The sequence below is a fragment of the Mauremys reevesii genome, linkage group 10 (assembly GCF_016161935.1).
Source record: "Mauremys reevesii isolate NIE-2019 linkage group 10, ASM1616193v1, whole genome shotgun sequence".
Classification (NCBI taxonomy): Eukaryota; Metazoa; Chordata; order Testudines; family Geoemydidae; genus Mauremys; species Mauremys reevesii.
The window spans coordinates 47,702,975-47,729,496 of record NC_052632.1 but is presented as its reverse complement, the minus strand read 5'-3'; the positions used below and the strand labels follow the sequence as shown (position 1 = coordinate 47,729,496).

Here is a 26,522-nt window from a genome sequence, read left to right as displayed (position 1 = left end):
CAGTACTACCAGGCTTATAATTGTGTAGGGACCACTGCACTAACAAAATGAGTAAACGGAGCCAAAACACCAGTGTTGTAGGGTTCATACGTGTAGTTATATTTGGACTTGTTCCTCACAGGTCATTGCAAAATCAGCATGTACAGAAACTTCTGCCTTTACAATTGATAGCACAAGAACCAAATGCTAAGAACTCTTGCTTCCAAACTCAGTGCTTTCTACCATGTGCAGGGGTAGTGGAAAGAATTGTCAGAGGTATGATCATGTGGGATGACCAGTCTTGGGACTCATGTAACTTGATGTCAGTAGATAGATCAAGAAAAGCCTCTGTGTCTCATCTGCAGCGAGGCCCTTTTATAAATGTTTTTTTTAGAATAGGCACTTAACTGAGATCCTTGAAATATTCCTCTTCCAGTATCCAACAACTTTGTAACGGATGGCGAGCTTCAGTGGAACTTTTTGATTTAATTCTTTGTTTGGGTTTCAAATTATTCATTAATGACAACGTGTGTGCACGTAAAATATATATGTAGTATAGTGAGAAATTAAATCCTGGATTTCCGGAGGCAAAAGATAACGGGGCAAGAATACCTTCATTTTCTTCAGTCCCTTTCATCCAAAATACTTATATAGTTATGTGATAGGGATAATCCACACTGCCCCACTGAAATGCAGCCACACTAGGGTAGATCGTGGCAACCAGCTGGTGAACAGCATTGTGCACAATAGTGAGGGAGGAGGATTTTGCAAAAGACTCTGTTGAAAACTTCTGTTCCTAGGAAGAGTTTAAAGGATTCTAATGCCTTTGTAGAGTTGATAGAACATTGGGTTTTAAGGTCTTGCCCAAAAGAATCATGCATGATATACTGCATGAAATTTAATGTATCTATTTTAAGAAGATAAAGGGCTGAGCTGACCTTTCTAGGTCTGGAACCTGTATTTTCCGAGAGCGTAGTTATTCCAAACATGAGATGAGAAAGGAAGGGTGAAGCATCTTTGAACTAAATAGCATAATATTTAGAAGCTAAATGAATGAAGTTTCTAAAACCTGCATGGGGAAGAAAATCTCAATAGAATCATCACTTTCATGTTCTGTTTCATGCAAGTGAGAAGTATTTTAAAAAAGCTGATTTAATTTCTGAAAAATAGTTTTAATTTTTATTGGAATTTTTAGATGGTTAGACATCATTAAGTTTGCTTTTCATGTTTTAGGATGAAAGTTTTAGATACCAAACATACTGTATGGCCCGTAGAAAACCCTTGATTAAATCTGTGCCTGGCCATCGACTTTCGGGCTGTGGAGATTAATCGAGATTGGCTCGTCACCTTAGCAGTTACTGGAGCACTTGATGCCACAGCTTGACCAATTTGATGGACACCTAAAAACCATTCATTCAGAAAGTAAAAAGAGGACTGCATTCAAAAGAATACTTCCCTGCTTTGAGTCTCACCTCCTCTTTACTCTAATGGAAGAGTTCACTCTGACAGCCATAAGCAGGAGAGACTGTATCCAAAAAGAGGATAGATTTGAATTCCCCTTGTTGGCTAGAGATTTCAAGACTAGGATCTTGATTTCCAGGGATAGATTTTCTACAGGATCTCCCCCTAAGTCTAGAGCCCTGTGCGGATACAAAATTTGTATCCACATCCGGTCCGCAAACATGGTCCATGGACATCTGTGGATATAAAGCGAATAGCTCAGATTTGCAGGGCTCTACCTATGTCTTTGAGAGAAATCTTTATAGTAATGATAGATTGAAATGTCATTTTTCAAATAACATATTAGAAAAAACATTTCAGATCTATCTCTTTTGATAAGCAGTTCTTGGTTTTAAACCAGTTTTTTTCTTTTTCTTCTCAGCCACCTATTAGCAGCGTTGAATGGTTTTACTCTAAAAAGCTATCACGTCTTAATGTCAAAATACTAGTCTTTTGGGGATTTTATTTATTTAAAAGTTTCTGTATCTTTCAAACTTTTCTATAAATGTGTGAGATTGGGGTCGGGGATAGAGAAGTTGTTTATTTGCAAAGTATTTTAAAAATTAAATTGATTTTTCTCTACTTCTGGTAAACTGAACCTCCTTTTGGTTCACACACCTCCCCAAGGTAGTACAGGTCTGTCGCATCTTATGCGCATTTAACATGCGCGATTTCAGCTTTGCGCGGTCAGGAGAAAAAAAACTGGGCGATTCCACCAGCGTGAGACGCGAATCTGCTGTTCCCACTAAAATATTTTTTGGGGGGGGGACTTGACAGCAACAGCATGTCTTTAGGCCTGTGATAAGGGTCTCCTCTATAGTAACCCTGGAGGGTTGGCCAAAAAAAATTTAAATAGCGTGTCTGCCCCGGAGTGAGTGTAAGATGGGAGAAGTGAATCTGCTGTTCCCATTACAGTACTCAGTCCCCCTGTGCCTCTCATACTGTGTGCATCTCGCCGTGCTGAATGAGATTCTGCTGTGCCTGTACTGTTTAAAAAGACAGGGCCCTAAACGCAAGTCACCTACTTCATCTGGTGCTCAACCGAAGAAACAGCGATGTGTTCCAACGCTGGAGGAAAAACTGGCCGTGTTGGACTTATTGAGAGATGTTATGTCCATCGCAAACATAGTGCGTAAATACGGCCACAATGAATCTAGCATCTGTGCCATCAAGATTCAAGAGACAGAAATTGGTCAAGCTGTGGCATCAAGTGCTCCAGTAATTGCTAAGGTGACGAGCCAAGTGTGTGACTTTAGTGAAGACTGAAAAAGACTGAAAAGACTGAAAAGGCATTAAACTTATGGCTGGAAGACATGAACCGTAAATGTGTGCCTATCGATGGCAACATGTTGCGAGAAAAGGCTCTTAGCATCTATGCGCTGTTCAAACCTCCTGCCGAAGAGGGACAGCCTTCTCATAAGAAGGAATTCAAAGCCAGCCAAGGTTGGCTTAACAGTTTTAGGAACCGCTTCAACCTCAAAAACATGCAGACTACTGGTGAAGCTGCATCTGCCAATGAGGACGCAGCAAAAGCCTACCCCGAACAATTAAAGAAAATCATAGAGGAAAGGGGCTATTTTCCAGAACAGGTTTTTAATGCTGATGAGACTAGGCTCTTCTGGGGAAAAAAATGCCCACCCGCACTTACATTTCAAAATCAGAAAGACAAGCCCCTGGCTTCAAAGCATCTAAAGACCATGTGACTGTGTTGCTTTGTGGCAATGCGGCTGGGCATTTAATAAAGCCGGGCTTGCTCTACAGGGCTGCAAATCCCTGTGCACTAAAAGGCAAGAACAAAAATCTCCTGCCTGTGTTCTGGCAATCAAATAAAAAGGCTCAGGTGACGGCAGCATTATTTCTGGATTGGTTCCACAAGTGTTTCATTCTGGAGGTCAAGCAGTACCTTGAAGAAAAAGGACTTGACTTTAAAGTGTTGCTGATCGTAGACCATGCTCCTGGCCATCCTGCGACACTCCGGTTTGCGCATAATGATGTTGAAGTCATCTTTCTCCCCCCCAATACCACCTCCAACCTCTCGACCAAGGCGTCATTAGCTGTTTCAAGGCCACGTACACGAGGCTTACATTCTCACGGATCCTTACCACTATGGATGCTGATCCCAATATTAATGTGATGGAGTGTTGGAAGTCCTTCAACGTTGCTGATTGCATCACTTATATTAAACAGGCAATGGATGCAATCAGTCCTGAAACAGTCAATGCATGTTGGCGAAACCTATGGGACGACTGTGTGAGTGATTTTTAAGGGTTTCCCGCCCATTGATAAAGAAGTGCAACTCATTGTTCAGTTGGCCAGGCAAGTGGGTGGTGATGGCTTCGTCGACATCCTCGAGGAAGGAATTGAGGAATTAATTGAGGGCCATAGAGAAACATTGACTAACGAAGAGTTAGAGGAACTGATAAAATTGTCTACAGAAGACGAAGATGATGACGAACCGGAAGAGCCAGCAACTTGGAATCTTCATAAATTTTCTGAAGTGTTCCAAGCAGCGAAACACTTGAATGATTTAATTTCTGAATAGGATCCCTCTATGGAACAAAGCCTCAAAATCACACGTAGTATTATGGATGATTTGAGACCATACCAAGAAATGTTTGAGGAGCTCAAGAAACTACAGCGACAGTTGCCAATCACTGTGGTTTTTAAAGAAAAAACAACCAGCGGCAGCAGAGCCTACACAATCAACTTCTCGAGCTGAACCAGAGCCAATCACTTCGTCTACAACTCGCTCTCCATCACCCAAGCCTGGCCCATCGTCTCCTGGATTGACATCAAGCCCTGATGACTCAATAATAGTGTTGTCAGGGGAAGAGGAAGACTAATCATTGAAGTGTGTACAGTACAAGACTGGTGACTGTTCAGGTTTACAATACTGCACTGTACTGTACTGTTTTCATTTTTTATTCTTTCATTCTTCTGTCATGTTATTAAAAATACTGTAAAATTATATTTTGCATATGTAGTCTTTATAATATACTGTACATTGCCGTATAATACATAGTACTTTATGGGTGATTTAAGGGATTTTCAAGGGTCATTTTGACTATACGCGGTTTTCGCTTTACGCGCTGACCGCGGAACATAACCCCAGCGTAAGATGCGACAGACCTGTAGTAATTTTCTGCTGAAAGATCAAGTCTAAACTAGGAGATCGTAAGAAACAGTCTTAAAATTGTTGCTGTGTTAACTATGCACTTCATATGAAATATTGTATAGTTACACTCAAAAGAAAAATATGTAATTGCAAGTTTTCTTACAAAATGTTTTTAAACAATTTAGTTTGGAATATTCTGTGTTACATTTGAATCAAAATTACCTTATTTAAAATATAAAGCAAAACTATTTTTAGCACCACAAATCAGTAACCATTAGTCTTTTGAAACAAAAGTAATTACACTTTCCTCTAAGTTTTGCATTCAGGTTTCTCTTTCCCTTGCACAACGTAATAAACCTAGAACAGTTCAGTTCCCTGCACTCTGTTGCAATGCTATTGGGATCTGATGTCCCCAGCTCTTATATGGGGAACACAGAATCTTGAACTCCAGAGTTGGTAGGTAAATGGAAAAGCTGCTTTCAAATATTTAACTTCAATCGTTCTTTTTAAACCTAAGCATATATAATAGAACCTTGCTAATTCACACAAAGAACTTGGAAATTTTACTGTAGACTTGCTTACTCATCAGTTCACAAAATTTCACAAAAAATAATAATAAAAATAAATTGAGGCAACATATTCGCCTTAAAATAACAGGAAAGTAGGGCATACAAAATGACACAAAAGTAAATACTATGTATGAGGAAAGTATGAGTATCCAAAATATCAACCAAATGTGATAGCTAGCTAGAGTAATGGTAATAAGTGTAATGTTTTATGATATATTAAACTCAGGTTTGATATTAAAATAGAGGCTGTTGTGCGACAAAATGTATCTCTATTTTGACAGTTGTAGTCTAATTTTAAAATGTTAGTGCTTCATAGCATGTTATTGAAGATGGTAGTGTGTTTTTTAAATGTAATGTGGTAAGTAAACATTCTAAAATCTTTATAGAGAAGTGGGGTGGGGCAAATTTTTTTTTTGGGTGAGAACTGTCAGATTTGTAAATTAGCATTATGCTGTATTCTAGGCGTCGGCAACCTATGGTACGTGTGCCAAAGACAGCACACGAGCTGATTTTTAATGGCACGCTGCTGCCTGCTGGGACTCCGACAGGCAGCAGCGTGCCATTTAAAAATCCTGCCTGGCCTGGCCCACTCTTCTCCGCCCTCCGCCCCCCCCCCCTCCCGTGGGGGCAGGCGGCAGAAGCTTGGTCCTGCCGGCTCCCCTGCATCTTCCTAAAGAGTGCTGGGTTTCTGCCCCTTCTCCTCCTCTCCATCCCTCCCTGCCAGCTGATCAGCTGATAGCCCTTGTGAGGGAGGGGGTTGGGGAGGAGTGGAGCTTGCTGCTCCCAGTGGAGGCAGAAAAGAAGCGGGGGCAGGGCCTTGGGGAAGGGTGGTGGTGAAATAGGGGCATATCCCCTCCAGCCCCCTGCCGTGAGCACCCCATGACCCCAGCCCACACACCCAGCCCTCTGCCCTGAGCCCTGCAGCCCCCCCCGGCCCCTACCCTGAGCCCTGTACCTCCCTCACACACACCCTGCCCTCTGCTTGACTCCTTCACTCTCTCCCCCCCATGACCCCAGCCCTGACACCTGGCACCCCCACACATACCGAGGCCCCCCAGGCCCTGACACCTGCATCTCCCTCACATGCCCCCAGCCCTCTGCCCTGACTCTTGTGCCCCCACACATAACCAGCCCCCCCATGCACCCCCCACATCCTGACTCTTGCACCCCCACATCCCCACCCCCACCGTGAGCACCAAATGGGAGCTTCTGCGTGCGCACACACACACACACATTCCCACCTGCACCCCTTGCACCAAATGGGAGCTGCCCAGGTAAGCGCTCCACACCCAAACCTCCTGCCCCAACACTGAGCCCCCTCCTTCATTCTAGCTCCTGGCCAGACCCTACACCCCAAGCCCCAGCCTGCTCCTTCACCCCCAGCCCTGTGCTCAGTGCACTCCCACCTTCAGCTCCATGCAGAGAGAGAGGAAGAGAATAGGCCAGAACCAGGGAGAAGGTGGGTACCCACTGTATGTGGGCAGGGCCGAGACCCCAGACCGGCAGCAGGCTGAGTGGGTCCAGCAGCCGGGATCCCGGCTGGCAGGAGCCAGTGGATGGAACCCCTGAACGGCAGCAGGCTGAGCTGTTCAGCCCACTGCTGGTCTGGGGTCCCGGCCGCCGGCCCCGCACAGGCCACTGCAATAAAGTGTGTCTGTGCTGCCCACGTCACAGTGCTGCCGTGGCACTTAGTATAGCCCTTTTCATCTTCCCTATCATTTCCTTTTTATTTTTCTTTAAGTTACCTCTTTTTCCATCTGGCTTTATCATCCTGTTTTCACTGTTCCTATGATGCTACTCTTTGAATCTTGCCTTTTGGAGTTCTGACAAATTGATAAGGGTGCTGCTTCCAGACAGGCAGTTGTGTTTATGGAGAGCAGTCAGACCAACATGGGACTGGGTGTTGAGGATGAGCCTTGTTCATCTTTGAGATACAGCTCACAACTTCAGAGTCGTCACACTCCAAAGATGCTGCTTTATGTACAGAAGATGGGATTACTGAGAACACTGCTCCACTGAATGATGTGATAATTTATTAGTGTTTCTTTTTTAATCAGTTGAGATATTGCAGTTTGAATTTTAAAGCCAGATCTTGCAGCCCTCAGTTCAGTGGATTACTCATGTGAACATCAGTATTCAAAATTGTATTTAGGTTCTTTTCAGCTGTGCCAGGGCATATGTACTTCTATTATAGACCAGTGTAGGGACTGCAGCTTGCATCATCGTTCTGGCACTTCTGAAGAGAGATACTTTCGCCTATCTTCCATAGCTCTGGAGATGTATAATTGACTCACTCCAACTTTCCTTGTGTTTGCCTGCTAACCCTCCCATTGAGGCATACTGCTGCTTTTCATTGCTTTCAGCAACTCACCATCTGCCTACTGTGTTTGAGGTGAAAATTCTGGAAAACATGGTATAGTCAAGAAACCAGACATTTTTTTTTAATTCTCTAGGATTTTTCCCCTTTATATGTGACCTCTCTCAATGCTTCTAAATATACTTGTTGTCTAAAGGGACAGATAATGGAGGGACCTCATCTGGTAGCACATCAGGAATTCCTCCCAGCGCTCCTGCTGGGAGTTCTAAGACTGCCGCAAGGAACCTGGGGACCTCAAGTGGAGAGAAGGAGGAAGGAAAGAAAGTCAGACGTCAGTGGGAATCATGGAGCACAGAGGATAAGAATACCTTCTTCGAGGGACTTTATGAGGTGTGTGTGTGTGTGTGTGTATATGGAAGAAGAAAGGCAGGCAGCTGGCCTGGTGCTTCTTATGGAGCCCGTGCTTGGCTGGCTTGGTTTTATGTTTAAATGAAAACTTGATTTGGGAGTTTGTAGAGGATGACATTTCAAATTAGTTTAAGTGCACATATCCTGTATACAAGTGAGCACAACTGGCTGCACAATGCATGTGAACCATAGAAGGTAGGGCTGGAAGGGACCTTGAGAAGTCAAGTCCATCTTCTTGCGCTGAGGCAGAACCAAAGCTATCTGCTTAAAAATATCAGGCACTGTGAAGCTAGAAGAAGAAGAAGAAATCAGTTTACTATATGCATGCAACCCCCAAACTTCATATTTTCTTACCTTGTCCATAGAATTTGTGCATGTTTGAGGTTGTCTATTAAAATAAAGTGCCTGTCTCCAGATGTAATGGACAAGGTTGCATCATTCCTGTGCATTGCTAGGGCCATTTCTCTATTTTATTCCATCTGCTTGAATAAGCAAAATGTTAAATCCTCAGCAAGAACTTCTTAATAGATGTGAGCATTCCATAATGAACACAGAAGCCCCAACAATGAAATCATGTGATGATTAGTATTTTATTTTCATTTACAAAATGTCTGTAATAAAAGCACAGTTTAAAAGTAGTGTCAGTTGTTTCCACTGGGGGAAAATACAGATGGTGCCCCCATCCCAACCTTCAGAAATAAAATGTATACAATTGTGCTGCATTATTTTTTTTTTATATGGCAGCATAACCTCAGCTCTTTATTATAGAGTTTTATAGAAGTTAGACATGGATAACATCTTTGGCAGAGAACAGCCCTCACACAGTCTTAAACTCCTAAACAGGATCTGGCCAGGTCTATAACTGGATAGGAGAAATGGAAAAGCCCTAGCTAGATCATAAAGTCCAGAAGATGATAGTCTGTCATTAGATGGGATTCCTCATCCTTTTTATCCTCTGCACTTTTTGTTCTTTAATTGGTTTTGAATCTTGTACTGTTTCAGCACGGGAAGGACTTTGAAGCTATTCAGAACAACATTGCTCTAAAGTACAAGAAGAAAGGCAAACCAGCAAGCATGGTGAAGAATAAAGAGCAGGTCCGGCACTTCTACTACCGCACCTGGCACAAGATCTCTAAATATATTGATTTTGATAATGGTGAGTTTGCAGTGGGAGTGGATTCCATGACCAGCTCAGAGTCTGGGATAAGTATTTGTTTTGGTGGGAATTGGATTCCTGTCTTTTAATATGGTCTCAGAGCACAGGAATGGTGAAGATAAGAAAAATAAATATTGGATACTATTAAGATATCGCTGAATACCTTGTACTGTACCTGTCATGGCCACAAGTAGGTTTACTTTTACAAATTTAAAACAAAGTATTTTCCAACAGACAGTTACAAAACAAGACCATTCCTCTGTTATTAACCAAACACACCTATAATAAATATTCATCTAACTATTGACCTAATCAGCAAAAAGCCAGATTAAAGAGATGTCTCTTCCAAAATTTCCTGGATGTCACCGCTCCAAGGGTTTCGACTTCGTTGATAGACAGCCAGAGTATTGTAGCTAATCATGACTTCAGTGATCCCAACTTCTTGGGTCAAGCAAAATACAGTAAAAAAAGCAAAGTGTCTGCATAATATAAGCTAGCATTAATATTACCGATTTAATAAATGCTAAATAATAATCCCTATATCGAGGAATAAATAAGAATAAAAAAAAAATGGGTGAAAAGAAGGAAAAAAAAGTAAAAAAATCCTGTTATAAAAATTATCATAAGAAAAGTAAAAAAAAAAAAAAAAAAAAAAAAGTGGAGCTGAGATGAGGGGTCATGGGAACATGGGTCATGGTGGCAAGGATTGAGCAAAGCATCTGGAGAAAACTAATGAGCCAAACCAAGATTTTTTATTTAAGTACAAAGATTTGGATTAGAATTTATCTGGATTTCATATCTAGATTTTCTGGAAGGGAAATGAGTGATTACATTTGGAAAATGATGAAGAATATTTGGATAAAAATGAAAAAAAAGGAAAATGGAAAAATGAAGAAGGATGAGGTTAAAGGGGAAGAGACAGGGAGGTATTGGAGGGGGAAGGGTTGGAGGAGAGGTCCAGTGGGGGGAGTGGGTCAGAGTTGGTTGGGGGGATTTTATCATCTATTTATTATTTGACCTATCTATTTGAAAGAGACCTGGGGTGAGTGAGGGATGATACAGTTGACATTAGGAGGAAGTTTGGGATTATATTGGAGGAGAGGGAGATGGTAATCCAGGAGATTTTAATGTTTATGGATTGGATTAGAGGATGAAATTCAATGATGAATAGTAAGAAGAGTAGGTTTATGCAGATTAGATAAGAGAACTTTTTTTAGTTATAAGCTGGGAGTTGGACAGAGGAAGGAAGAGACGGAGGAGGAGAAGGAGGTTGGTATGAGGATGAGGATGATGATGGATGAGGAAATGTGATGTGTGCGGTTAAAAGCTAATGCAGCGGTCTTGGTATGGAGTATAGTTATTTCTAGTAGGGAGATAAGGGAGGTGCTAGTCCCATTATAGCCTCATTGTTGGAATTTGTATTGTTTGTGCAGTTTTTGGTCTCCCAATATGTTTAAAAGATGAATTCAAACTAGGACAGGTACAAGGCCACCAGAATGATCCATTGGAATGAATGGAATTTTAGAAAAAGGAGAGAAGAGGAGGAGACTTGTTTTTTTCCTTAACCAAAAGAAGGATAAGAGGAGATAGAGGATATAATTATAATATATAAGGATATATACCAGGGAGGGAAGGAGAAGATGCTCAGTTCTAATGTGCTAACGAGGACAAGGACAAGCGGATATAAACTGTCAGTCAGGAAATTCAGGCTTGAAATGAGACGAAGGGTTTCTTTCTAACCATCAGTGGAGTGAGGAAACTAGCAGGAAACGAGGAGGGAGGAAGGGACCTGACTGTGATTAAAATTAAAAGAAAGAGATAGATGGATGATGGGATGGAGGGGATGGGATAATAGGTCAAGTCAATTAAATAGGTCAACCACAAATAGTACAAGTACAATGGGTCAATGGTGATATAACCTTTTTTTTTGTTTGGGTTTGGCTGGAGAGCTTTGCATGCTCGCTCGGCAGGCCGCTGACCCGCATATTTTGGGTCGAGGAAGATTTTTCCTCCAGGCTGGCTGCAATGGCCCTTTAGGTTTTCCCTTCCTCCATGGGGGGGGGGGGGGTCGTGGAGTGTGGGTGGATCTTATATGTGGCCTGCATCTTGCAGGAGGTCAGACTAGATGATCATAATGGTCCCTTCTGATCTTGAATTCTATGATTCTATGATTCTATGATAAGAACATAAGAAAGACCGTACCGGGTCAGACCAAAGGTCCATCTAGCCCAGTATCTGTCTACCAACAGTGGCCAATGCCAGGTGCCCCTGAGGGAGTGAACCTAACAGGCAATGATCAAGTGATCTCTCTCCTGCCATCCATCTCCATCCTCTGACGAACAGAGGCTAGGGACACCATTCTTACCCATCCTGGTTAATAGCCATTTATGGACTTAGCCACCATGAATTTATCCAGTCCCCTTTTAAACATTGTTATAGTCCTAGCCTTCACAACCTCCTCAGGTAAGGAGTTCCACAAGTTGACTGTGCGCTGCGTGAAGAACTTCCTTTTATTTGTTTTAAACCTGCTGCCTATTAATTTCATTTGGTGACCCCTAGTTCTTGTATTATGGGAATAAGTAAATAACTTTTCCTTATCCACTTTCTCAACATCACTGCAGCTAGCATATGGCTGAAATGTTGAACTTTTCTTGCACTTGTCCATTCAATAAACATCTAAGTTACTTTATTTCACTGAATGGACAATCCAAGAATCCTAAGCAAAGTATGCTTTTTCCCCTTGTTGGACAGTGGTGGGGAAACCAGATAGCCAAGTAACTGGCAATGGTGATTTATACCTGTAATAGTAATTCGTGCAAACTGAATTCCGAATTTACTTGAATTGTATGTACAGTAACTCCTTACTTAATGTTGTAGTTATGTTCCTGAAAAATGCGACTTTAAGCTAATCCAATTTCCCCATAAGAATTAATGTAAATGGGGGGTGGGGGGAGGGGTTAGGTTCCAGGGAAACTTTTTTTTTTTTTGCCAGACAAAAGGCATTACATACATTTTAAACTATTTTAAGCAAGCAATTTAATACAGGTATTAAACAGGCTGCCAGCCCCCCCTATCAGTTCCCCTACGCTCACTCCTCCCCCAGCGCCTCCTGCCCACTGGCGGACCCCGCGGATCAGCGCCTGTTCCCCCCACCTTCTGCCTGCAGCAATCATCTGGCGCATAGCTTCCTCCCTCCCTCCTCTGCCTCCTGAATGCCACAAACCAGCTGATTGCCGCGGGCAGGAGGCAGGCGCTGATCTGCAGGCTCTGCCAGCGGGCAGGACATGCTGGGAGGGGGGTGTAAGGGGGCTGCCAGCCATGGACAAAGCAGGCGGCCAAACAACGTTATAGCTGAGTGTAGCAGGGTGGACCCTGCTCCTGCCCGGAGGGGTTTAAAAGCAGCCTGGCAGGGCTTGAGAGCTGTTGCTCTAAAAGCTAGGCTGATTGGGGGAGTGGCTGCAGCTGGGCCACACCCCAATCAGGCCACAGCTGGCGCCTATAAAAGGCTGGAAGCCAGAACTACAGACAGTCTCTCTCTGCCTTCAGAGAGAGAAGGGCCTGGCTGCAGGGGCTATAGACAAGGTACCTAGGGTGAAGCAGGGCTGGGGAAAGGCTGGGGAGCTCCAGCCTAGAAAGCCCCAGGCTGCGGTCTAGCAAAGGGCCAACTGGTACTGGGGGTTGCAGAGGGCAGCCCAGGGGTAGGCCAAGGCAGCAGGCCCAAACCCCTTTGCCTGTGATGAGTAGGCTGATACTGCAGTCTGCCCCAGAGTGTGGGGCTAGACAATGACTGGCAGTAGCCAATAATGAGGCAAGGTGGGGATAGAGGGTGAGGGTTCCCTGAGGAGGGGAGACCCTAAGAGAAAGGGGTTACTGCTAGGGGGCAGCACCCCATGTGAAAGGGCACCGGGTCCAGGAAGGGACACGGGGGCCAGAGGACAGGTGGATCACCGGCCTGCAGAGGGCGCCCCATTGCCTGGAACGAGCTAATTCCCAGAGTCACCAGCAGGAGGCACCGCGGGGGTGAGTCCGACCCGTCTACACTGAGCATTGCACAACTTTAAATAAGCATGTTCTATAATGAAGAGGGATGTAACATCGAAACAACGTTAAGCGAGAGGATGTTAAGTGGGGAGTTACTGTACTTGGTAAAGATGGAAACTAGGGTCCAGGACTGTTTGCTGGTAATCTTGTCTAGATGATGGACTTAAAAAAAATCTATCTAGCAAAGTGTGTGAATTCCTAACGTAATATCTTTTAACATTCAAAAGAACTAATCAGGAGTGCCTCTTATGTTGGTAAGTTGAGCAGCAAATACAGGTCCCCTTAGTTTTAATATTTTACTGATCCTGTATTCTAGCTGTACATTGTACACCTGGGGGAATTCTGCGCCAAAAAATAAAAAAAAAATTCTGCCCACAGTATTTTAAAATTCAGCATATTTTATTTGTCAAAATAACACAGTATAATTACACCAGTTTCAATTATTTTTGGTCATTTATTTCAAAATACCTGTCAGCCAGTATGTTTTAACAATACAGACAACAAAAAAGATTCAGGAAATATTTTTTGACAAATAGATTCTTTACTAGGCATATTAATACAGAACTCAGAGTAATAATTCATTTAAACTACAATACAGAACCTTATTTCCCGCACCCCTCAGAAGCAGTGCAAAGGCTTGCGGGAGTCAGGGGTAACAGAGGAGCTGAGTGAGTGGGAAGTAAATTGCTGGGAAGGAGCCTGGGTGTGAACATGGAGGGTTTTTGGATACGGGTGGGAAAAGTATGGAATGGATTTTTTGAGGGGCGGGAGGGGGAGATTGCTAGGGAGCTTCCCCCATGCAGACCCTGGCTGACCCCTAGTCTTTCCCATTCAGTCAGGCACATCTGCTCCTGTCCCTAGGTGTTCCTGCACCCCCAGGTGTCCTTGAACCCCCCTGTCCACATGTCCCCCCTCCACTCCCACTCACGCCCCCTCCCTTTGTCCCCATGTGTCCCTGTGCCCCGATCTAGCCACTCCCCAGTCCCAGTCTGTCCTCCCCTACTAGCCCTGCACTTCCCTCCCCACTGTGGTCCTGTGCCTCCACTCCCATTCAGCCCCTGCCCCAGTCTGTCCTCCCCCACTAGCCCTTATGAGCCCCTGTCTGACTGCCCATCACCCCACCCTGTCTGTCTCCTCATAGCCCTGGTCTGATCTGGCAAGACAGGTCCTGCAAAGAAGGCAGGCTCTTTCTTTCCCCTTGCTGGCTGGGAGCTGCTGCTGGTCTGTTGCCACAGCCCCCTCTGGTGGGCAAAAGGCAGAACTGCAGCAACATTTCAACAGAAGCTTTTTTTTCTGCACAAAAAATAAAAAATATGCGAGGCTCATTAATTGTGCATGTGCAGTAACGCAGAATTCCCTCAGGAGTTTATATTATTGCATCTAGATGGTGGTTAAGTACATTTGCCCTTAAACAGTTCTTTAACTTTTGCCATAGTTCCCACAATCGGTTCATCCCATTAATTTTTACAGGTACAGCCACTCTTGTTTTAAAAAAAAAAAGTGCTTGTCTGAGAGAGACATAAGATTTTCAGTGCTGATGACTAGTTGCAAATGAAAGTTGTTCTGGAGCATGTGTTACAACATGCTTCTAGGAAAAGCAGAAGCATGTAAAGGCTCTACAGTAAAATCTCTCTTAAAAATTGATTGGTCTTGTCCCTAAGATTAGGATGTTTAAGAAGATTTCCATTTGTAAAGTACAGTTAGCACAGGTATTCTTCTAGTGTTCTCGCTATACTCAGAAGATGGTCACAGTTTGTGAGATCAAACAAGTCTTAGTTTTCAATTTAAAAATAAATGACCCTGCAAATCCAGCATTGGAAGAAACCTATCTGCATATAAGTTAAGAAGGCCTTCCAAAGTAAATCGTCAGTTGTGGTCTGGATAAGCAGAAATGAATAAATTAAGGTAAAATACCTAAATCTGCAAGGTGTGAAAGCTGCTTAGCTGTCAGTGTAGAGGTTTAAGAATATGAGGCTCATGTGGCTAAACTTGAGTACTTGTGAAAATGCATATGGCTGAATTTTGGACTTATTGGTAGCCTGCAAATCAAAGAGAATTGCGATTGTCACCGCAGCATCAGGTATAAGTATTTCTTGGTCTGATTTGTATGCGAAAGGATTTTTTTACCACTAGCCATGGATATAAGCTGTAATATGCTACCATAATACAAATAAAATGCCCACACCAATATATTTGACCCAAGAATTAGAAAAAAAAATACATATATAAAATTTCAAAATGTACTGATATCGTCTAGAAAACTCAAGTGTGTGTATGTCACTCAACACATAGATGTATGTATGTTTGAGTTTTCCAGAAGGCATCAATGTGTCTTGAAACTTAATTTGATTATAGTTATAGACAGCTAACTTAAGTGGTGATGGAGTTGAGGTAATAGCAAATTGTCACCACTAACTTGAGTTTATTTTACTGAAACATTGTTTGTTAAAATTCTGTGAAATCTCTTCTTGGTTTTTGAGCCTATATAAAATTGTTGCATTTCACAGATATAAAGTCATAGCTGTGAAATACATGCACTCCTCTTATTTAGCATTACTGTGAAATAGGACTTAGGGCTATCTGCAGTGAGATCTTTGTGTATTGATTAAATATGTGGATTTTTGTCCCTTTCACTGAGGGTGTTTTTGTTGGAAAGTTACTTGATCTGTTGCGGCTCATGGCATATCTGCAGTGAGGGTCTCTCTCTCTCTGTCTCATATCTCACCTGATACCTATTTTTGTTTTGCAGTGTTTTCTCAAGGGCTGAAAAAATCCTCCTTGGAGCTTTATGGCTTAGTGTGTTATGGGGAACTAAGGAAGAAGATTGGGGGCTGTGAGTATGAATTTCCTCAAGTGGTGGAAATTTGTTTTTTGTACTGTAGAATCATGGAGTTCTACCTTGAGGGCTGGGCTTGCCTTGTACTGTTGTGCTTTGGTGGCTTTCAAAATGTCTGCCCATTGTATTCTGGTGCAGTTCTGTGTTGTGTTGTAGCTTTCTTAAGGGATTTTTTTTTTCCTATAAGAATTTTTTTTGGCCAGTCACATGGGATTCCCATTTTTCTTTTAACATAATATTCATTTAGCTTTCTTTATGCAGATAATACAGAAAACACAGGCTTGGTTTTATTTTATTCTTCTTCGAGTGCTTGTTCACGTTGATTCCAATCAGGTGTGTGCATGCCGCGTGCGTGGTCATTGGAAACTTTTCCGCTCAGCAGCTCCTGTCGGGTTGGTTAGGGAGCCCGCTGGAGTGGTGCCCTCATGGTGCTAAATATATGACCCAGCCAACCTGATTTCCCCCCCCCCCCTCAGTTCTTTCCAGTGCTGCTACAGATGGTAAGAACTGCGTTTTGCTTGCTTGCAAGTGTTCCCTTAGCCTATTACCTAGTCCTACCCTGTTTTGGTTTTGTAGTTTTAATATATTATTTGTAGTTAGTACAGACTTGATGATCGTTCTCCCCTCACCCTGCCTTGGGCTTCAGGGCATGCCTCAAGGCCAAGGATTTAAATCTTGCTGTGTATGCAGAAAGCCTATGCCCAATAGCGATCCCCACGACTCGCGCCTGAGGTGTCTAGGGAAGGCGCATCAGTCTGAGCGCTGCAAGATTTGTAAGGCTTTCAAGCCCAGAACTAGAAAGGAATGCAACTTCCATTTGAAGCAGTTGTTAATGGAAGCCACACTCCGTCCAGCGGCACCTGACCGCCAAGGCCCAACCTCAAGCTCGGTCTATGAATCGGTACTGAGGAAGGACTATGGTGCGAGAGACCCTCGGTACTAAAGATCCCCTACACCACAGCAAGGAACAGCGCCCCAGCATCAGTCAACATCTCCAGTGCCCCATAAGTACCATAAGAAGGTGGACAGAGGGCACTCTCCTCAGAGTGAGACCAGCAGGGGAGACTTTGCTGCCCCAGAAGAAGGCGTCGACTTCCAAGCAGCAAGATCTCGTCCCGTTGACTCCGGCACCCCAGGTGGCACTGTTGAGCCTGGCACTCAGTGAGTTTCCAGCGGGGCAGTGCCTGGTGGAGGCATTGGAGCTTCCCTTGATCCTGGACACTATTGAGGCTGCCAAGGAGCTTATAAAAATTACTGCGCCTCAGCCCCATGCTGTTAGAGAAGCTTCTGGCACCGCCTAGACGGATGTCATCAAGCCCACGATGATGAGGGTCTCCTCATTGCCAGACCGGCACTGTTCCCGGTCTCCATTGCTGCAATAGTGCCCGGCACCAGTCTTGGTACAAGATTGTGGCACTCCTGGCGCCAGGCAATCTGTCTCTCCGGCACTGAGGGGTCGGCACCAATCGTGAACACCCTTGCTGGGCCGGCACCGAGACACAGCACCGGAGCACAGCAGCCGTTCTCTGGCACCAGACACGTGGCACCGGTCTCGATCATGGGACAGCCAATGCCAATCCTGAACATGATCATCGCAGCACCGATCCCCGACTTCGTCTTCTCAGCACCGACCGCCGGCTCAGGGTACATCTATACTACTCATCTGCATGCGATAAATCGATCCGCTAATCAACGCCCGTACTCCACCTCGGCAGGAGGAGTAAGTGGAGTCGATGGGGGAGCTGCGGCAGTTGACTCATGGCTGTGAGAACGGCCAGGTAAGTCGAACTAAGATACTTTGACTTCAGCTACGCTATTCGCGTAGCTGAAGTAGCGTATCTTAGTTCGAACCCCCCACCTAGTGTAGCCCAGGCCTCAGGGATGGTTGCCATCACCGTGGTCATCGCCCTTGGGATCCTCAGACTCTGAGGCTGACTCCTATTACTCGTGGTGCAGTAGACATAGGTCGGATAAGCACCAGAGACGCACTCAGTCGGCCTGGCAGCCACAGTGGCCACTTGCCACGCAATGGCCCTTCTGGGCCCCCTGGGCTTACCATCAGGTCCAGGGTATCCCTTCGAGGGTTTCTAAGTTTGTGGCGTCGGGACGTCATCCTTCCTGGTTACCGATGGATAGACCTGCTCCTTGGGTTACAGAGGTGACACTATTCAGACTGCCCCCTCATACTATAGAGGAGACAGCGGAGACCCACCCATAGCCCAGGTCACATCTGACTGTGTTGAACCACTGGACAAGTCCAATGAAACCCAGAGGCAATCTGGGCACATAGAGGACCTTGGGTACCCTGTACTCCCACTTGCTTCCTCATCACCCTCACCTGATGAGGCGGTAGCAGGAGCATCAGCTTCAGGTCATCCGCCCATTGACCACAGGGCGCACCAGGACCTGCTCCGCCGCATTGCCCGTAACATGGACCTACAGGTGGAGGAAATCATTGAGTCAGAGGATGCAATGGTGGACGTTCTCGCCCCAGAAGGTCCTTCTAGCGAAGTTCACAGCTCTGATTGAGGAGGGGAAGGCAGTGGCCAGAACATCTCTGCAGGCCTCCCTCGACTGGGCTGACTCTGCGGCATGTACCATCTCCTCTGGGGTGGTCGTGAGGAGAACTGCATGGCTCCAAGCTTCCGGGCTTCCCCTGGAAGTTCAGAAGACCCTGCAGGACCTTCCCTTTGAGGATGCAGGGCTGTTTTTGGACCAGACGGACTCGAGGTTTCACAGCCTAAAAGACCTCGAGGGCAACTATGAAATCTCTGGGGATGCACACTCCTGCTACTTAGAGAAACCCTTTCAAGCCTCAACCCCAACAGTAGCAGAGGCAATACCAGCCCCATCCGAGACAAGATACTTACTGCTGTAAGGGCAGGAACAATAGGGCATAGACCTTCTAACCCTCCCTCAGGCCAGGGGCAGGGCTCGACCAAGCCATTGTCAGGATCCAAGCAAGGATTTTGAAGGGACCCCTGAGGATGGCATACCAGCCACTATCCCGGATCCTTCCCCCTAATTTCTGATCTATCCCACGTATACTGTGCGTGGTCCCATATAACATCGGACTGTTGGATTCTTCACACAGTAGAAATGGGATATTCTCTCCAGTTCTGGTCCTCCCCTCCCTCCCGTCCCTCTTCAGGGACCCCTCTCAAGAGCAACTCCTTATCCAGGAGGTGCAATTGCTCCTCGCCATAGGGGCAGTGGAGTAAGGGGCAAGGGATTCTACTCTCGTTATTTCCTAATCCCCAAGTCAAAGGGGGGTCTCAGACCCATCTTAAATCTGCGAGGACTCAACCAGTTCATGGTAAAGTTGAAGTTCCACTCGGTCTCCCTGAGCATAGTTATCCCTTCCCTGGATCCAGGGGACTGGTACGCTGTCCTTGACATGAAAAAGACATACTTTCATAGAGCCATTTGGCCAGCCCACAGACGTTTCTTGAGGTTGTTGTCAACCGCATAGAATATCAGGGTTGGAAGGGACCTCAGGAGGTCATCTAATCCAACCCCCTGCTCAAAGCAGGACCAATTCCCAAGTTATCAGTTCACGGTGCTCCCATTCAGGTTATAATTGGCCCCTAGGGTTTTCACCAAGTGTATGTCTGTGGTCATGGCCTTTCTCTGCAAGAGGCAGGTGCAGAAGTATCCCTACCTCAACGACTGGCTACTGTGGTGGTGCTCCAGGGAGCAGGTGGAGTCCCAGGTCTGGTTAGTCAGAGAGACCTTCCAGAGACTAGGTCTCCTCTTCAATGTGGACAAGTCGACGTTGTCACCCACCCAACAAATAGAGTTCATTGGGGTGGTGCTGGACTCGGTTCAGGCAAGAGCCATACTACCAGAGTCCAGATTCCAAACACTCAGACATCATTCAGACTCTCAGATGATACCTCACCACAATCATGAGGACATGCCTCATGAGGACACAATCATGAGGACACATGGCGACATGTACCTATGTAGTCAGGCATGCCAGGCTGAGGCTCAGATCGCTCCAAGCATGGCTCGCCTCATCTTATCACCGAGGTTAAGTCAGTTTAGACTCGGTAGTAACAGTACCGGCATGAGTCTTAAATACCCTAGGCTGGTGGTTTGACCCTCGCATGGTCTGCAAAGGAGTCCCATTCCGCACCCCTCAACTGTCCATGACCTTAGTAATAGACACGTCAGATCTGGGTTGGTGGGCCCACTTAGGAGACCTATAGACTCAGGGCAGGTGGTCGCAGTCCGAGATCCCGCTCCACATAGGATCATAGAATCTCAGGGTTGGAAGGGACCTCAGGAGGTCATCTAGTCCAACCCCCTGCTCAAAGCAGGACCAAACCCAACTAAATCATCCCAGCCAGGGCTTTGTCAAGCCTGACCTTAAAAACCTCTAAGGAAGGAGATTCCACTACCTCCCTAGGTAACCCATTCCAGTTCTTCACCACCCTACTAGTGAAAAAGTTTTTCCTAATATCCAACCTAAACCTCCCCCTCTGCAACTTGAGACCATTACTCCTTGTTCTGTCATCTTCTACCACTGAGAACAGTCTAGATCCATCCTCTTTGGAATCCCCTTTCAGGTAGTTGAAAGCAGCTATCAAATCCCCCCTCATTCTTCTCTTCTGCAGACTAAACAATCCCAGTTCCCTCAGCCTCTCCTCATAAGTCATGTGCTCCAGCCCCCTAATCATTTTTGTTGCCCTCCGCTGGACTCTCTCCAATTTATCCACATCCTTCTTGTAGTGTGGGGCCCAAAACTGGACACAGTACTCCAAATGAGGCCTCACCAGTGCTGAGTAAAGGGGAATGATCACATCCCACGATCTGCTGGAAATGCCCCTACTTATACAACCCAAAATGCCATTAGCCTTCTTGGCAACAAGGGCACACTGTTGACTCATATTCAGCTTTTCATCCACCGTAACCCCTAGTGGTGAGACTAGAGTGCTAGACCTTCCATACCAGATTACAAGGTCAGTGCATGGCGGTGCTGACCAACAACACCATGACCATGTTTTGCATAAACAAGCAGGGCGGAGCCCGCTCCTTCCCTCTCTGTTGAGAGGCTCTCCAGGTATGGGATTTATGTATAGCCAGCTCCATCCTATCTCCCGGGAGTACGAAACAAGCTTACAGACCATCTCAGCAGGTCGTTCCGGAACCACTAGTGGTCCATCCGGCCAGAAGTCATACATTCCATCTTCCAAAGGTGGGAGTTTCCCTGGGTAGACCTATTTGCCACCAGGAGCAACAAGAAGTGTCCAACATTTCGCTCTTTCCAAAAGCACAGTCCGGGCTCTATCTCGGATGTGTTTATGCTACCCTAGGGGAATAGTCTACTGTATGCCTTCCCTCCAATACCACTCATCTACAATATACTCCTCAAGATCCGCAGAGACAAGGCAGACCTCTGCTGGCCCCTTCGTGGCCACGCCAGCATTCATAGAATATCAGGGTTGGAAGGGACCTCAGGAGGTCATCTAGTTCAACCCCCTGCTCAAAGCAGGACCAATTCCCAACTAAATCATCCCAGACAGGGCTTTGTCAAGCCTGACCTTAAAAACCTCTAAGGAAGGAGATTCCACTACCTCCCTAGGTAACCCAATCCAGTGCTTCACAACTCTGAGTGAAAAAGTTTTTCCTAATATCCAACCTAAACTGCCCCCACTGCAACTTGAGACCATTACTCCTTGTTCTGTCATCAGGTACCACTGAGAACAGTCTAGATCCATCCTCTTTGGAATCCCCTTTCAGGTAGTTGAAAGCAGCTATCAAATCCCCCCTCATTCTTCTCTTCTGCAGACTAAACAATCCCAGTTCCCTCAGCCTCTCCTCATAAGTCATGTGCTCCAGCCCCCTAATCATTTTTGTTGCTCTCCGCTGGACTCTTTCCAATTTTTCCACATCCTTCTTGTAGTGTGGGGCCCAGAACTGGACACAGTACTCCAAATGAGGCCTCACCAATGTCGAATAGAGGGGAATGATCACATCCCTCGATCTGCTGGAAATGCCCCTACTTATACAACCCAAAATGCCATTAGCCTTCTTGGCAACAAGGGCACACTGTTGACTCATATTCAGCTTCTCATCCACTGTAACCCCTAGGTCCTTTTCTGCAGAACTGCTTCCTAGTCATCGGTCCCTAGTCTGTAACAATGAACGGGATTCTTCTGTCCTAAGTGCAGGACTCTGCACTTGTCCTTGCTGAACCTCATCAGGTTTCTTTTGGCCCAGTCCTCTAATTTGTCTAGGTCCCTCTGTATCCTATCCCTACCCTCCAGCGTATCTATCACTCGTCCAAGTTTAGTGTCATCTGCAAACTTGCTGAGAGTGCAGTCCACGCCATCCTCCAGATCATTAATGAAGATTGAACAAAACCGGCCCCAGGACCGACCTTTGGGGCACTCCACTTGAAACCGGCTTCCAACTAGACATGGAGCCATTGATCACTACCCGTTGAGCCCGATGATCTAGCCAGCTTTCTATCCACCTTATAGTCCAATCATCCAGCCCATACTTCTTTAACTTGCTGGCAAGAATACTGTGGGAGACGGTATCAAAAGCTTTGCTAAAGTCAAGGAATAACATATCCACTGCCTTCCCCTCATCCACAGACCCAGTTATCTCCCCATAGATGGCAATTAGGTTAGTCAGGCACGACTTGCCCTTGGTGAATCCATGCTGACTGTTCCTGATCACTTTCCCCTCCTTTAAGTGGTTCAGAATTGATTCCTTGAGGACCTGTTCCATGATTTTTCCAGGGACAGAGGTGAGTCTGACTGGCCTTTAGTTCCCCGGATCCTCCTTCTTCCCTCTTCTAAAGATGGGCACTACAGTAGCCTTTTTCCAGTCATCTGGGACCTTCACCATGAGTTTTCAAAGATAATGGCCAATGGCTCTGCAATCACATCCGCCAGCTCCTTTAGCACCCTTGGATGCAGCGCATCTGGCCCCATGGACTTGTGCTTGTCCAGCTTTTCTAAATAGTCCCGAACCACTTCTTTCTCCACAGAGGGCTGGTCACCTTCTCCCCATACTGTGCTGCCCAGTGCAGCAGTCTGGGAGCTGACCTTGTTTGTGAAGACAGAAGCAAAAAAAATCATTGAGTACATTAGCTTTTTCCACATCCTCTGTCACTAGGTTGCCTCCCTCATTCAGTAAGGGGCCCACACTTTCCTTGACTTTCTTCTTGTTGCTACCATACCTGAAGAAACCCTTCTTGTTACGCTTAACATCTCTTGCTAGCTGCAACTCCAAGTGTGATTTGGCCTTCCTGATTTCACTCCTGTATGCCTGAGCAATATGTTTATACTCCTCCCTGGTTATTTGTCCAGTCTTCCACTTCTTGTAAGCTTCTTTTTTGCGTTTAAAATCAGCAAGGATTTCTCTGTTAAGCCAAGCTGGTCGCCTGCCATATTTACTATTCTTCCTACACACCGGGATGTTTTTTTCCTGCAACCTCAATAAGGTTTCTTTAAAATACAGCCAGCTCTCGTGGACTCCTTTCCCCCTCGTTATTTTCCCAGGAGATCCTGTCCTTCGACTCCCTCAGGGAGTCGAAGTCTGCTTTTCTGAAGTCCCAGGGTCTGTATTCTGCTGCTCTCCTTTCTTCCTTGTGTCACGATCCTGAACTTGACCATTTCATGGTCACTGCCTCCCAGGTTCCCATCCAGTTTTGCTTCCCCTACTCTTCTCTGTTTGTGAGTAGCAGTTCAAGAAGAGCTCTGCCCCTGGTTGGTTCCTCCAGGAAATTGTCCCCCTACGCTTTCCAAAAACTTCCTGGATTATCTGTGCACCGCTGTATTGCTCTCCCAGCAGTTATCAGGGTGATTAAAGTCTCCCATGAGAACCAGGGCGTGCCATCTAGTACCTTCTGCTAGTTGCCAGAAGAAAGCCTCGTCCACCTCATCTCCCTGGTCTGGTGGTCTATAGCAGATTCCCACCACGACATCACCCTTGTTGCTCACACTTCTAAACTTAATCCAGAGACTCTCAGGTTTTTCTGCAGTTTCATACCGGAGCTCTGAGCAGTCATACTGCTCTCTTACATACAATGCAACTCCCCCACCTTTTCTGCCCTCCCTGTCCTTCCTGAACAGTTTATAACCATCCATGACAGTACTCCAGTCATGTGAGTTATCCCACCAAGTCTCTGTTATTCCAAACACATCATAATTCCTTGACTGTGCCAGGACTTCCAGTTCTCCCTGCTTGTTTCCCATGCTTCTTGCATTTGTGTATAGGCACTTAAGATAACACGCTGATTGTCCCGCTTTCTCAGTCCGAGACAGGAGTCCTCCCCTCTTGCACTCTCCTGCTCGTGCTGCCTCCCGGTATCCCATTTCCCCACTTACCTCAGGGCTTTGGTCTCCTTCCCCCGGTGAACCTAGTTTAAAGCCCTCCTCACTAGGTTAGCCAGCCTAGATACACCACACTTCTGGAGCTGTCAGTGGACATCCCGATCGCACTGCCACTCCTTTCTGATCTGATCACAAAGGACCACGGCCGCCTGCTTCAACTGGACCTCCAGTCCCTCCATTTCATGGCTTGGAAGCTTCAAGGCTAAACCCAATGGAGCGCCAATGCACGGAATCGGTGAGGGAGGTGCTGCTTGGTAGCAGGAAACCTTCCACCAGGGCCACTTATCTAGCTGTGTGGAAAAGGTTCTTGTGCTGGTGTGAGCGCAGTCACGTACCTCCACTTCAGGCATCTATACCATTCATCCTGGACTATCTACTGCATCGGACGCAGCAAGGTTTGGCCGGATCATCCATCAAAGTACACCTCGTGGCCATCTCAGCGTTCCACCTGGGAGAGTTAGGTTGTTTGGTATTCGCCAACCCTGTGGTGGGCTGTTTCCTTAAGGGCATGGAATGGCTATATCCACAGTCGCGTCCACCTGCTTGGGACCTCAATCTAGTCCTAGCTAGGCTAAAGGGGGGGGTCCTCTTTGAGCCACTGGCTACATGCTCCCTTCTGTATCTCTCATGGAAGGTGGCATTTCTGGTTGCCATCACATCAGCCAGGAGGGTGTCAGAGTTGAAAGCGCTAACCTCTGCCGCCTCCTCCCCCACTCCCATCCCCTCAAGGACAAAGTACAGCTCAGGCTGCACTCCACCTTCCTGCCCAAGGTGGTATCCCAATTCCACATTGGCCAAGCCATTTTTCTACCAGTTTTCTTTCCCAAGCCACATGCTAATGCACAGGAGCAGATGCTTCATTTGCTGTGCAGAGAGTGCTAGCATTCTACACTGAGTGCATGAAGCCTTTCAGGAAGTCAAACCAACTCTTTTTAGCAGTGGCAGGCTGCATGAAAGGCTTCTGGTCTCCTCACAATGCATTTCTTCCTGGATCATGGACTGCATTCGTCCCTGTTATGACCGTGCCAAGTTCCCAGCTCTGGCTATTACGGCCCACTCGATACAAGCTCAAACCTTGTCTGCTGCTTTCCTGGCCCAGGTGCCTATCCAGGAAATCTGCAGAGCGGCAACCTGGTCCTCGGTGCACACATTTACCACCCACTATGCCATCACGCAGCATTCTAGAGATGGCTCAGCTTTCGGCAGAGCAGGTCTCCAATTAGTGATTCCTTAACTCCGACCCCATCCCCATGGGAGAGCTTGGGAGTCACCTAATTGGAATCAACACGAACAAACACTCGAAGAAGAAAAGACGGTTACTCACCTTCTTGTAACTGCTGTTCTTTGAAATGTGGTGGTCTTGTCAATTCCAATACCCACCCTCTTTCCCCTCTGTCGGAGTAGCCGGCAAGAAGGAACTGAAGGGGGGTCGGGTCGGCAGGGTCATATATTGAGCGCCATGAGGGCGCCACTCCAGGGGTTCCCTAGCCGACCCGATGGGTGCTGCTGAGGGAAGAAGTTGCCGACGACTGTGCACATGGCATGCACACACCTGTTTGGATTGGATGTGAACAACGCATCGAACAACAATTATTAAAAGGTGAGTAATTGTCCTTTTCTTTTTTTTTATTTTTATTTTTATTTTTTTAAAGAACTATCCACAGTTTTGCAAGTGAAATACATTTTTAATTTATGTATCTGGCTACCTGGTTGTTCCTGAAAATCAAGCAATTAAATGTATAAACTATATCACTTGCATCTGCCATTATTTGTGCCTGCAAAATCACAGTCTGGGATGATGCTGTTCTGCAAATCAGGCTTTAAATCTTTATATAACAATAAATACTTTAAGACTGATTAAGTTTTTATTGCTGATAAAATGAATAAACATGACCTGTTCGGTAAGATGCATTCTAAATAAATCAACTTCTTTAGCCCTGTCCGCACTAGTTTGTCCTATGTGTTTCATTCAGTCTAGACCCAAGCGTTTTTGGTGGGACCAGTGCCCTAGCAGTGATGGTGTAGCATCTATGTGTATGGCTTTGCCAGCGGGATGTGGGAACTAAATGTAGAATGTTCTAAACTTTTTTATTTCCTTTTAAAGACTGCATTATTTATAAAATAACAAAAAAGAAGGCATAATTGGTGGGTCATTTGAATTCCCTACTGTATAGTAGTGCCCCTGGGGACTTTTTACTACATTCTCTCCTCACTAGGGGATTTTACTTTGTCTCATGAATTGAACTGTTC

At 45.7% G+C, this 26,522-nt stretch overlaps 1 protein-coding gene across 7 annotated transcripts in view; it reads left to right on the top strand.

Moving 5' to 3' along the window:
- Positions 1 to 26,522, top strand: part of CRAMP1 (cramped chromatin regulator homolog 1) — a 117,702-nt gene that overhangs the window by 11,702 nt on the left and 79,478 nt on the right. For all 7 annotated transcript variants that reach the window (XR_005585658.1, XM_039492486.1, XM_039492485.1 and 4 more), the window contains 3 exons: positions 7,677 to 7,870; positions 8,891 to 9,044; positions 15,835 to 15,918. Coding sequence is in view for 6 of the 7 variants with exons in the window: in XM_039492486.1 (XP_039348420.1) it covers positions 7,677 to 7,870; positions 8,891 to 9,044; positions 15,835 to 15,918 (432 nt within the window). In the remaining variant the exon portion in view is untranslated. The remainder of the gene's footprint in view (positions 1 to 7,676; positions 7,871 to 8,890; positions 9,045 to 15,834; positions 15,919 to 26,522) is intronic.